Source organism: Varanus komodoensis, unplaced genomic scaffold (assembly GCF_004798865.1).
Source record: "Varanus komodoensis strain SLA01 unplaced genomic scaffold, ASM479886v1 scaffold53, whole genome shotgun sequence".
Lineage (NCBI taxonomy): Eukaryota > Metazoa > Chordata > Lepidosauria > Squamata > Varanidae > Varanus > Varanus komodoensis.
Window position 1 is genome coordinate 818298 of NW_025336126.1, and position 11991 is coordinate 830288.

The window sequence follows — 11991 nt, forward strand, 5'->3', positions numbered from 1 at the left end:
TTTGGAGGAGATAAGCATGATATGCTAACACAGACTGACCTGGACCTGGACCTGGACCTGGACTGTTCTGGGTTCACAAACCATGTTCACAAGCTCTGATTGGGCTTATCAAATGTTTACAAAAGGGGCTTACAAGTGGTGCATATTCTTGCATTTCATGGATAAATGACCCACAATTCATGATCGGTGAACTAACCCTTAAGCTCTTCCTAAATTGATATTTTTAAGGAATATTGAGAGGGAGTATTCATGTTTAATTTGTCTGCTGTGTACTATTATTTTAAGGGCATTAAGCTGGGAGAATCTAAGATGTTAGCTATCAAAAGCTGTTTCAAGCTGGCAGAAGGGACTACTTAAGAATACAGATGCCCCAAAAAGTTCTTAATACTATCCAGGATTTTTAGATTGGCCGTTGGTGGTGATGGTGGAGAATATGGCCCCAGCTAAAAGCCACTGGCAAAGTATCCATGCCTAAAATTTAGGCTGAAGAGAAGAATTAGACTTGAAATTGTTACTAGAACTCAAACATTGACGGTGTTTCTTCAGAGTTCCTCAAACCATTCTGATACATTTAAAAACTGGAGGAGTAATTGTTTGATAAGAGCAATTACATGGTATGCTGTGTCTCTGAGTCAACTCCCTAGCCAACCTTAACCCTTAAAAAAATGAGTGTGTGCGCACATGCACATGTGTTTAAATAGGTTTCTGTCAGGATCAAGGAGAGAAAAAGGGCCTGAAAGGTGAACCGTTGCTTGCTTATCTCGAAGAGTACACAAGGCTCCATTTTCAGCACCTGACTGCCTCAGCTTGACACAACCTTCCTCTGCTTGATGCCGTCCAGAAGTGTTCGGCCGTAGCTGGTTGGAAAATGACGGGAGTTGTAGTGCAGCACATCTGGAGAACATCAGGTTGGGAAAGGCTGTCTTAGAAGGTCTCTCCTAGCACAGCTGAGAAGAATATCTGTTGATATCTTACCTCCAGGAAATCACCATCTCGGTCATCTTTGGACTTGAGTCCTACTTCAAAATTTGTTTTACCTTGCAGTTGCCACTGTGGTTCACCGTAGGCCAGTCTGTGCGGCCTGTGAGTCGCAGCTCACGCTGCCTACACGGAATGTTGAAATGTCTAGATGTTACTATGTGGGGAGGTGTGTGGTTGTTTCCCTTCCACATAAAAAGCCTCCTTTCTTGTCCTCAGGTATAACTGCTACTGTTATGGCAAGCATACACACACACACCTGTATCACAGTTCACAAATTTAAAACATACAAATTTATTAAAATCTTACTCTAAAGGCAAATGTCAAGACATATCTGCTTCACAGATACTGCCATCTTGTATGCCACAGTCTTTGAAGATACCTTCAAGGTTACCTATAACCTACTGGTTACAGTGCAGTATTTGGGACTGCAGGTCACCCTTCCTGCAAATCTATCAAGTTGTTGCCCTCTGGTTGCCTTGTGCTTCTTCTCTCCTCCTGCCAGGTATGTCTTGCCCCTACAATATCTTTCCCAAATTCCTGATGGAGCCGAGGGAAACTCAGGCTAGCAAATCTTTCTTCTCCCACCAATGTTGAAGAGGGCTGCTCATTGTTTGCCATCAAGTTTCTCGGGTCTCCCTCTACTTTGGAACCCGATTGGTTCTTCAGCATCTGAAACTGACTCTCCAGCTCATCCACCAAGGCTCGGAGGTATCCGCATCCTGCTGTGCTGAGAGCTCGCACCCAACCCTCCATGGTTTCCTGATTCTCAGCTGCCATCTTGTAGGATTGGCTACCAAGTAATCCATCAGGGTAGAAAATTTCAAACGTGTAGGGTTTGGATGCAGATTCCTGTAGCTCCACAGTGCAGCCTTCCAGAATGATGAGTTGTAGGGAACCCCGCTCTCCACTTCGCTCCCGGTAGAAAAGCAAATTCCCCCGGAGCTCACACCAACATGGCTGGTAGGAGGCACTGCGACTGCTCTTCTTATACAGGAGGCCCTGCCGGTCTGCAGGTTGTGACAGGTATGAAGAGAGAAAAGTACTGGAGATGTGGAGCTTCATGGCAGGCAGTCCCTGCAACGGGAGAGATGTGCATGACGGATGGAGGCATAGAGAGAGGTGCACAAGGAAGCTAGAACGAGGGGGAAATAAATAAGAGGGATCAGAGAGGACGTGGAAATTTGGGTTGTACATTCCCAACCTGGTGGACTCCAGATGTGCTGGACTGCAACCACAATCATCTCCAAGTGGCGTGAGCAATGTTGGCTAGGGTTGCTGAAAGTCGTAGTGCAATACATCTCGTGGGTCCCAGGCAAAGGAATGACAAAGAAATGCAAGGGTGAGTGAAATAATTTGGGGATGGTAATGTGATAGAAATTATGAAGATGAGGAAGAGACAAAAGAAGTTGATGTAAAGCAAAGAAGACAAAGCAAATGAGCTGAGCTGAATGGACTGGGCGGACATGGACAGAAATGGAAGGCTGACGAATGGAGTCTTATCCCAGATGCACACAGGGATGAACAGGAATTTAAAATTGGAAATCAAATTATGAAATTAGCCAAGTCTGACAGCATCCCCCAACCTGCTGCCTTCTGGATGTGCTAGACTACAATTCCCATCTCATTCACTTCCAGTCAGCATTGGGCTTTAGCCAAATTGCCTGGGAAGGATAGGAGGGGAAGTCCAACACATCCAAAAGGTGCTAAACTGGGGGATTCTGGTTTATGATAAGCAGGCGAGAAAGGACAAAAGAATTAAATGGACACAAGAAGAGAAAGTAAGCATTTTGTAAGAATTGAGAATAAAAGGTGGTGATGGTGAAGAGAACTGAATGATAGAGAAAAGACCAAATGTATGAATTACTAAGTAACAGTCTCGGAGAAGTAATTGTGGGATAATAAAAACATCACAGAGAAGGAAAAGCCTGAGTGAAAGTGAAGGGAACAGGAAAAGGTGAGGGAAAGAGGGTGACAATTTCCCTTCTAGAACAGTTTTCTCCAACTTGGTGGCCTTCAGATGTGCTCTAACACATCTGGTCACTGGAAGAGATTAGGGATGGCATAGTGACAGTTCCTTTTCCCAGCAAGAAACATAGAACATAGAAACAGAGTGAGTCAGAAGGGGTTAGGGTTGAAGCAGCTACAGGAGTCATAGGCAAACCTGAGGATCTTGACAGAAGATGGAGCCTCTGAGTACCCTTACCTTTGGTGTGAAATGCACCAGAGCGTTACCCTTCAAAGGTTTCAGGGTTTTTTTCCCCCTGTCTGGTCAGGCTTGTTTCCTTTTGCCACTGTAGGAGAGTAATGATTTCCCAGGTGAAGGGGTGGAGCTTGAGCTCACCTGCCTTCCTCCAGCCAGATGCCTTTAAAAGTCACTTGATCCCACAGACCAGGAAGCAAGAGCAGTGGGTGAAGAGGCCAGGCTCTCTTCTGCTCCGATCATGGTTGCCTGCTTTCTTCACTCATAGTTCCTCCTCTACCACAGGAAGAACAGCCAGCCAGAAAGAGGAAACAGGGAGCCTCCAATGAGCCCTGGAACATCAGCACAAGCTGATGTTCTTTTTGGTCTTAAAGAGAACTTGTCAGAAGGAGGAGGGATTGGATGCAACAATCAATTATTTTGGAAACTGGAGGGTGTTGGGTCCTGCATTTAAGTTGTTGTGCTATCTACAAAAGGCTCATTTATCTGAGATAGTTTGCCCACCCTGGTGAATTGTATTCTCCCCCTTGGAACTGGCATTAAGAACGGGTTGGCTGATATCCCAGCCAGGGTCTTCTTGGTGATGGCACTTCCCAGGGAAACCCCTGTCTTGTCCTTAGGTGTGCTGTGAGGACCGTTTTGGCGCAATAGGGCAGGGCTTCAGTGCATACATCACTGTGTCTCTCTGCTGACTCTTAGATTTCAGAATATTTATTCTGACGTATTATTGTATAAATGGATGCATGATTCCATTTATACTTTGCCTTTCTTCCCCCTGTAAAGAACCCAGGAAGGCTTACAAAGTTCTCCTCTCCATTTTATCCTCGCAACAACTCTGTGGGTCTGTGACTGCTATGCCACACTGGCACTCTCATGTTTCTTTCAAGTGTTTTTCTTGTTTGTTTTTCTTGTTAAGGTTGTGAGCCAGTTTGAAAAGATGATGCTATTAGCAGTGGGGTGCAAAAGAATAAAGCAATTCCTATTTCAGAGAAACCTGAAAGCCTGCATGGCTTAGCATCAGGATTACTAGGCACCAATATTTTTTCAACAGTAGTGTGCTGGGAAAATATATTCAACAGGGAAAATTCCCTGCTTTGGAGTCTCAACATCTAGCAGAAGGGAAAGACAGCAATCCTGTGTATAAATTGGGGACTGGGATATGAAATCTGGAGCAGTAATTATCACAGGGTGAAGCTACACAGATCTTATTCCTGTGTGGGGGCAAAGAACACCTGAAGGAGTGGTTTGTGAAGCCTTATCCCCAAGGCATCATTATTCCTAATCTAATTAGGAAAAGCTTCTGTGGTGTGATTTCATGTCATTTGATGCACTTCTACACTGTCAAATAGCCAAAGCTCTCTGAGCAGTTTAAAAGATTAAACTTCTTAACAGTACAGTTTTGTGTATAATATAAAAAGGATTTAGCTGCAAACCTATAGTTAAATTGTGTTTCTATTATTGTATTTATGTATTTTAGCAACAAACATCTGGCAGAAAACATCAATGAATTGCAATGACTGTGAAAGTGAAAGTAAGGGCAAAAGCAGGACTGCAGCTGAATATTAACAATTATGACTACAGATGATTCACAGAATGTTAAGTTCAACAACGAAGAAATTGAAATACTGAAAGATTTTGCATACTTTGGCTCAATCATTGATTTTTACAGAGACTGCAGCCAAGAAATTAGAAGACTGAGACTTGGAAGGACAGCAGTGCAGGAACAAGAAAAGATAATCAAGTATAAGGACATTTAATTGGAGACCAAGGCAAAGATAATCCACACTAACATATTCTCAATCACTGTGTATAGGTGTGAAAGCTGAGTGGAAGGACATGATGCTAGAGTAGAGCTTGGCAAATGCCCTGGACCAGCAGAAAGACAAACAAGTGACTCCTAGATCAAATCAAGCCAAAGGTTTCTCTGGGAACAAGTCATGCTTTGAGCACAAATGGAGGCTGTCATGCTTTGGGCTCATCATGAAAAGGCAAGGCCTACTGGAGAAGACAATAATGCTAAGGAAAGTCAAAGACAGAAGAAAAAGAAGATAAAGACCAACAGTGTGATGAATTGATCCCATAAAGGATGCCACAGCCTTGAACTTAGAACAGCTGAGTAGGATTGTGGACAGGGCATTTTGTAGAGCATTTGTCCATAGGGTCGCCATAAATCAGAGTATGGCACATTAGCTGAGCAAGCACATCCTAACAATATACCCCATGGCTTGATCACAAGCCTATCATATGCTGCCAAGTGGGATTAGAGGAAGGTCTTAAAATGGCATCTAAAAGTTAACAATGTTGGTACCAGATGTGCTTTGCTGGGGCATTTCTTTCAAAAGTGGGAGGCCACTACCAAGAAAGGCAACCTCCGAGCTCCCCTTGGAGGAAGGCTTACTCAGTGAGCATTCCTGAGCTACACGAGGCCTTACAGCTCCAAACCTGGCTTGGGAAGGTACACACAACCAGTGCAAATGGACCTGCACTGGTTTTTGGACCTTCTTTTCTTTGTTATCAGTATGCATTTTAATAGTCCACTTTGTCTGGTTTTAGGAGGGAAAGCAAAGATGCCTTGTGTTAGTTTTTTCTGATGGTTACGTGGGGATTTAAAACAGATTCTGATGGCAGAATCCTGTGCATGTTGTCAGAATCCTGGAATCTCAATTTGAGAAGAGGAAATAAAACTCGGGTTCGTGGGAAAGATCAAGCATCCAGACCATCTAGGCTTTATTGTATTATCCAGGTTCCCGTGGTAGACTCTCATGATAATGCATTACTGGGCAGGCAGAGGTAAACTCTGCTGCCAAGCTTCAACAGAACTACAGGGTTTTTATACCCTCCCAGGTACAGGGCAATTGATGACAGAATGCAGAGATTACAATAAGAGTCTGAAGTCATCACATACAGAACAGATAAAGGAATGTCAGTCAATCCTACAGAGACAGTAAGATTACAATATTTCTAATAGCAGTGTATCGGCATTTTAGTTGAGTTACTTGAACCCATCTCCAGGTCTGCTTAGACATGTAAATTCAAGCTACTGAGAAACTATGCACGAACTCAAGACACTTATCTAGACTCTAAACATTCTGAGTGACCAGGACACATGGAGCCCTGGGCTAGGAAGATACTTCCTTGTAAAACTGAATTCCAACAATGATTAATCATTGTGAAGGTATACAGTGAAAATTTGGACTAAATGACCCGTGTACTGTGGCTTACAGCTAAAGGTGAGAGAAAGGAGCGGGGAATGCCATTTTAAACAGTGGCAGCTTGGTTTTGAGAAGGAGTACAGGATTTGATCCCACAATTCAAACGCACACAGTAGTAATGCTTTTCAGACAGGATTTATCCAAATTTTCCCAACAATGTCTATGCAGAAATTAACTCTTGGTTGCATAGGACCTAATCCCAGGAAAATTCACATTGCAGGGGTAAGCAACCAACCTCATTTCATGTAGCCCTGAGCCTAATTTCAACCTCCCTCTGTGTGTGATTAACTTAAACCTCAGATAAGAGCACTGTCCAGCACTAGCAGCCTTGGAAGCAAGAAACAGAGAGAAGAGCTGGAGAGCAGTTTTCTTTTTCCTTAGTGAGATAGGCTCGAAAGGATGCAGAACTTTTATAAGGGGAAAAACCTGTTCCAATGTTGCTATTTTAATCATTCTTGTAAATACCACACTTTATAAGGGGAGGCCAATAAATACACGGCGCCTTTAAGCTTTGCCCATACTTTCTTGCTGCGCTGGTCAGCCCCAATGAAGCAATCGGCTGCCAGAAGTTTCTGTCAGTTCCGGTGCGCCGGAAAAAGGGGGGAAATGTCACCGTCCCTCTGACGCCATTTCCTCTTCGAGTGGTGGCGGGACCCGGATGTTGATTCCTCCGCCGTGGTGGTTGCAGAGTTGGGGTGCTGTTGGGGTTTAAACTGCTTAGGTAGGAGCCGGCCCCGTTCAGAGCAAGGGCGGTGGAGGAGGCAGCGGCGTGTTGCGGGGGGCCGGTCGCTTGCATGGTGTAATTGCTTGCTGCGCTTGGGATCTCGAGAATTGGCGGGAGCCTGCTGGGGGGGGGGGGGCAGAAATGGGGACTTTAAGCGCCCCCCGATAACTGCTGAAGGGCTCTCTCAGGTTACCTCCAGCTTGATTGGACCTATGGAATCTGTCTCTGTGTCGTTGACCAGGCTTATTGGGACTATGGCTTGGTAGACATCTTTCCTTCTACCGCCGTCCCCTCACCCCCGTTCGTTAGTGTGGCCTCTTTTAAGATGTAAATCGGTGGGTTTCTTGAGAGCTTCATGTGCGTGCATAATTGAGACACTTATTTACAGAAGGGGGCAAGTTACTGCATAAGGTAAAAATGAAAAAAGTCTTTAGAAATGTTGGTTTCTAGTCCTTGTGAAGGTGGATAACGCTCAACAGCCAAAGCAGGACAGAAGAAGAAGAGTGGTCTTGATTCTTTTCTCCCGTGGCTACTATTATTCTAGTGAGCAGTCCTTTCTCTTAGTGGCCCTTGCTTGTGAACATCTCAGTACGTCTTCCCCCTTGTTTTACCATGCCAAATAAAGTTTAAAAAATGTAAAAATGCCATAGATCAAATGATTTGTGCATATGCACTCCAGTATCAGAGGCAGTATGCCCATATGCACCATTTGCCAGGTAAGTTGAGCAGGAAGGACTCATGTCCTATTCATGGGATCCTGTGAGCAGCTGGCTGGCCACTGTGTGAACAGAATGCTGTACTAAATGGACCTTTGGCCTGATACAGCAGGCTTGTCTTGAATTTGATGTTCTTAAATATATGTAGTTCTTACTGAAATTTTTGAAACATCTTACTTGAATATTTTGAAATAAACTATTGTAATGAATGCTCAGGAATCTTTTAATGTTCAGTGTTGGTGTTTCCTTAGCTATAGGATTCAGTAACTAGCCAAGTTGTATCATAGTAGCAATTCTGTTTATACAGAGAGGCAAATGTGTATAAAGCAGGTCCTTGTGTCTGTACTGCTAGCAAAGATGACTTCAGCAGCTGCATGTTTACAAACTTCCCTTTGAGACCTGCTTGGTAGAGATAAGGGCCTTATCCAACTGCACAGCCAGCATTCTCCTGATGCTGGTTGATTCGACCTATTGGAACAGCAAGTGCTCTGAAAAGCTCTGTAGCTTGTGCAGAGGTCTCTTGGGTGTTTGGAGCCCCATTTACCCATCTCTGAATTTTGTCTGCTTTTTAAAGAGCTACAATGTCGAAACGCAAGGTGACCTTTGAGGATCAAGGTGATGAGAATGAAGAGGAAATGAGTTTGCCAAAAAAAAAGGTGAGTAGCAACCTCCCTCAGCTTGGTGTTCTCCAGATGGTTTGGTTTAAAACTCCCAGAATCCCGAACTATGTTTTAACCATGAAAGTACACAATTTGGGATAATAGGAGTTGTAAACTTGGGTACCCTGGTGCTTCCCAAATATTGTTATGCTGTTACATTTACATATTCTGTAAAGAAGGGCCTTTTCTACAGTGGCTGCACACTTCTGGATTAGATTGTCATTGGGGATCCACCAGGTTCTGTTTCTGCAGGCTTTTAGGAAAACCTTGGAAATGTATTGCCCTTTTCTGAGTTTTAGAAGACTGGGTTGCAGCTGGTTGTGTCATAGGCTTTGTTTTATGTTGTTCATTTTTAAAAAGAATTATTTATGCTGTTCTCCTGTTTTTATAACTGCACTGGATTTTATTATCTAAATGTTGCTGTTGTGTGCTAACTTGGGAGGGTCCATGCCTTTTAAAATAGAGCCAGGAAGCTTCTGAGGGAAAGCTGACAGGATCTGGGCAGCACCCAGTTCAGGTTAAATTATTCCTTGTAAATGAAGAGGCAAAAGTTTCTGATTGCCCATTAAATATAGGAGGGGAGGAAAGAGACCACAGGCTTCAGGTGAAGCCTAACCAGTCAGAGAGTTTTCATGACAGAGCATAAGTTGCACATGGCTGGAGAGGGATGCTGTGTTTAGGTGTTTCTATACGAATGCTAGAACCCTCAGAGCTAAAATAGGACAACTGGAGTGCCTGATTTTAAAGGATGGGCTAGATGTGGCAGCCATTACAGAAATCTGGTGGAATGGAGAGAACGAATGGATATGGTCATCTCTGGACATAAATTGTGTAGGAAGTACAGGAAAGGGCATTCTGGAGGCAGTGTTGCCCTTGTACATTAATAAGAACATAGAATCTAGCAGACTTAATAATATAAAATGTGCAGATCCCTCAACAAAAGCACTGTGGGTGACAACACCAGGCTCAGACTAATTCAGTCATAAGGATATGCTATCATCCCCTAGACCAGAATGCTCAGAGTGATCTTGACATGGAGAATGAAATCAGAGAGGCCTCCAGTGAAGCCAGTGCTGTAATAATGGGTAACTTTACCCACACAGTGACTGGATAAATGTATGCTTTGCTTCTAATAAAGAAGTTAAATTTCTCGATGTTTTAAATGACTGTGGTCTAGAATAGTTGGTCATGCATCCAACCAGAGGGGAAGCAATCTTGGATTTATTCCTAGGTGAGGTTGCCCAGGACATAGTATGGAAAGTAAATGTGGAACTAATTGGAAATAATTACTACAGTATTACTAGTTTTAATATACAGTTAGGTGAAGACTGCTAAAGAAGTCCAACAAAGTCACATTTGACTTCAAAAGAGGAAATTTCTCTAAAATGAGAGAACTGGTAAAGAATTTGAAAAGGTGAGTCAGGAGGGTTAAATCCCTTCAAAATATTTGGAGGTTACTCAAAACCACAATAACAGAGTCACACAGATAATATTCATACCACACGTTAGGAAAGGTAGCACAAAGTTCAAGAGAATACCAGCATGGTTAACAAGTAGAGTCAATGAAGGTGTTAAAGAGAAGTCTTCTTCAGGAAAGGGAAATCTTGCCCAAATCAGTAAAACAAAAAGGACCACAAGCTTGTGCACAAGAAAGTTGGAAGCAGCCAGTAAGTGAACCAAAAAAACATTTTAAGGAACATATTGCTAACATCACCAAGGCTAACAAGAAAGAAACAAGCTAGAGAGGCAGATGGACCTTTGGATAATAATGAAATTAATAAATGAATTGATTCTTTCCATCCTTTTTTGCAACTGAGAATGAAGAACAGAACGGGCGGTGGATGATCTAAAAAGGGATCTTGGGATGGATAACTTGCTGAGAATGTCAACCCACTGCGCAGCTGCTGTGAAAAAAGCAAACTCCATATTAGGCATCATTAGGAAAGCAATTGAAAATAAAAGTACCAAGGTCACATTCCTGTGGCTTAATTTGAATAAGCTACTGTTGCTTTTTAAATTTGGCTTTTAAATTTTATATTGTGCTTTTAATGCTGTTTCATTTTGTATTTTATTTGCTGTTTTGAACTACTCAGTAATAATAAGAAGTAGTATAGTTGTGGTCACTATACCTGAAAAAGGACAGTATTGAGTTGGAAAAGCATATAGAAGGGAAACTAAAGAGATTTGAGTGTTCTTCTATGAGGAATGGCTAAAATAGCTGGGGTTTCTCAGTTTAAAGTGCAGATGTGATAGAGTTGTTTGAAATTACACATGATATGGAGAAGGTGGAGAGTGAGACATTTTTCTCCCTACCCCGTACTACCAGAAACTGGGATCATCCCATAAAGCTGTTTGGTAGGAGGGTTTTGTTTTGTTTTTTTAAGAGAACTACCTGTGTACCATTTTTTAAAACCAGGCAAGAACAGGAGCTTGCACTTACTGAAGAAAGGGTAGATGAGGGAACACGGGGGAGTGGGGGCAGATGCATCAGTTTGCAAAGGCCAAATTTCAAGACTGTTTCTCTGTCTTGTGACTAGCTGGTAGAGCCTGCCATTGGGGGGCCAGGCAGCCGCTTCAAGGGGAAGCATTCCTTGGACAGTGATGAGGAGGAGGAGGATGAAGAAGATGAAGGGCAAGGAAGTAAATATGACATCCTTGCTTCAGATGATGTGGAAGGTAAGTCTGTGACCAGGACTGGGAGACAGGAGTGATTTCTTAATATTAGAACTCAACATCCTCAGAGCATTATCTTAAAATGTACATGTGTGTCCAGGGTTTTGCAAATTTGGCTTGGCCTTGGTTGTCAAACCAAACCTTTCAGTCATCAGAGCACGGTCTTTCTCTTCTGAACAAACCCGTTCACTTTTACCCAGAACTAAGTCTCCTTATGCTCACTGAGCATTACTCGTAGATAAGCGGAGTGTTGCAGGATTGCAGCCTTATTGCCTGACCTCGTGCTACACTTCTAGGGTCAGAGGTGGCAGGGGGAGGTCACAGACCGGCCTTTGCCCCCAGTTCTGAATGGCTTGTTGGGGCATGGTCAGCCGAGATGCTTAGGGTACCTTGCTGCTAAACTAGTCCATCCTCAGGCCTTCTGCACGTCACTGGTTCAAGGGGAAAACAGTTTTTCTGGTGCTGAGCCGCTGAGGCACTCCCAAGTGCTTCCCATCGCAGCCTTCTGAAGCGGAGTGAACTGATACACTGCATGCGCAGTATTGGAAGTGCTGTAGGTGGGCAGCACGTGGGCTGCATGCAGCCGCTGTGCTCCCTGCTGTCCATTAAAATTGCTTAATTTTTAAAAAGGTATTAGGAACAGCTATTGGGGAATAGGGTCAAAATTAGCTTAATCCAGGTACCACTAGAAAATTCATGCTTTTATTTTGGGGCTGGGGGAGAGTCAATTAGATAAAAAAGCCCCCCACCCCCCCCCCCCCCCCCCGCGCACGGCAAGAAAACAGCTTGTGTAAGAAGAGGCGAGGCATGGTTTTTTTTTTTTTTT

General features: G+C 43.5%; 2 protein-coding genes across 5 annotated transcripts in view; one reads left to right on the forward strand and one right to left on the reverse strand.

Annotated features, from left to right (window-relative positions):
- Positions 1 to 1238: 1238 nt before the first annotated feature.
- LOC123032264 (sesquipedalian-1-like) lies at positions 1239 to 3684 on the reverse strand. 2 transcript variants are annotated; one of them, XM_044448026.1, is made up of 2 exons: positions 3185 to 3684; positions 1239 to 2055 (listed from the first exon to the last, which is right to left on the reverse strand). In XM_044448026.1, exon 2 carries the CDS (start codon positions 2041 to 2043, stop codon positions 1414 to 1416), a length of 630 nt encoding a protein of 209 aa, XP_044303961.1. In that variant the 5' UTR covers positions 2044 to 2055; positions 3185 to 3684; the 3' UTR covers positions 1239 to 1413. The 2 variants fall into 2 exon arrangements, with proteins under 2 accessions (XP_044303961.1, XP_044303962.1); XM_044448027.1 differs by having other exon boundaries at positions 1239 to 2113.
- Positions 3685 to 6980: 3296 nt separating this feature from the next.
- Positions 6981 to 11991, forward strand: part of CD2BP2 (CD2 cytoplasmic tail binding protein 2) — an 8699-nt gene continuing 3688 nt past the window's right edge. The window contains exons 1-3 of one of the 3 annotated variants that reach the window (XM_044447940.1): positions 6981 to 7114; positions 8408 to 8489; positions 11030 to 11168. In XM_044447940.1, coding sequence (XP_044303875.1) covers positions 8415 to 8489; positions 11030 to 11168 — 214 coding nt within the window. In that variant the 5' untranslated portion in view covers positions 6981 to 7114; positions 8408 to 8414. Of the gene's footprint in view, positions 7115 to 7509; positions 7529 to 7641; positions 7661 to 8407; positions 8490 to 11029; positions 11169 to 11991 lie in introns of those variants that run through there. The other 2 variants (XM_044447943.1, XM_044447941.1) reach the window with 2 other exon arrangements.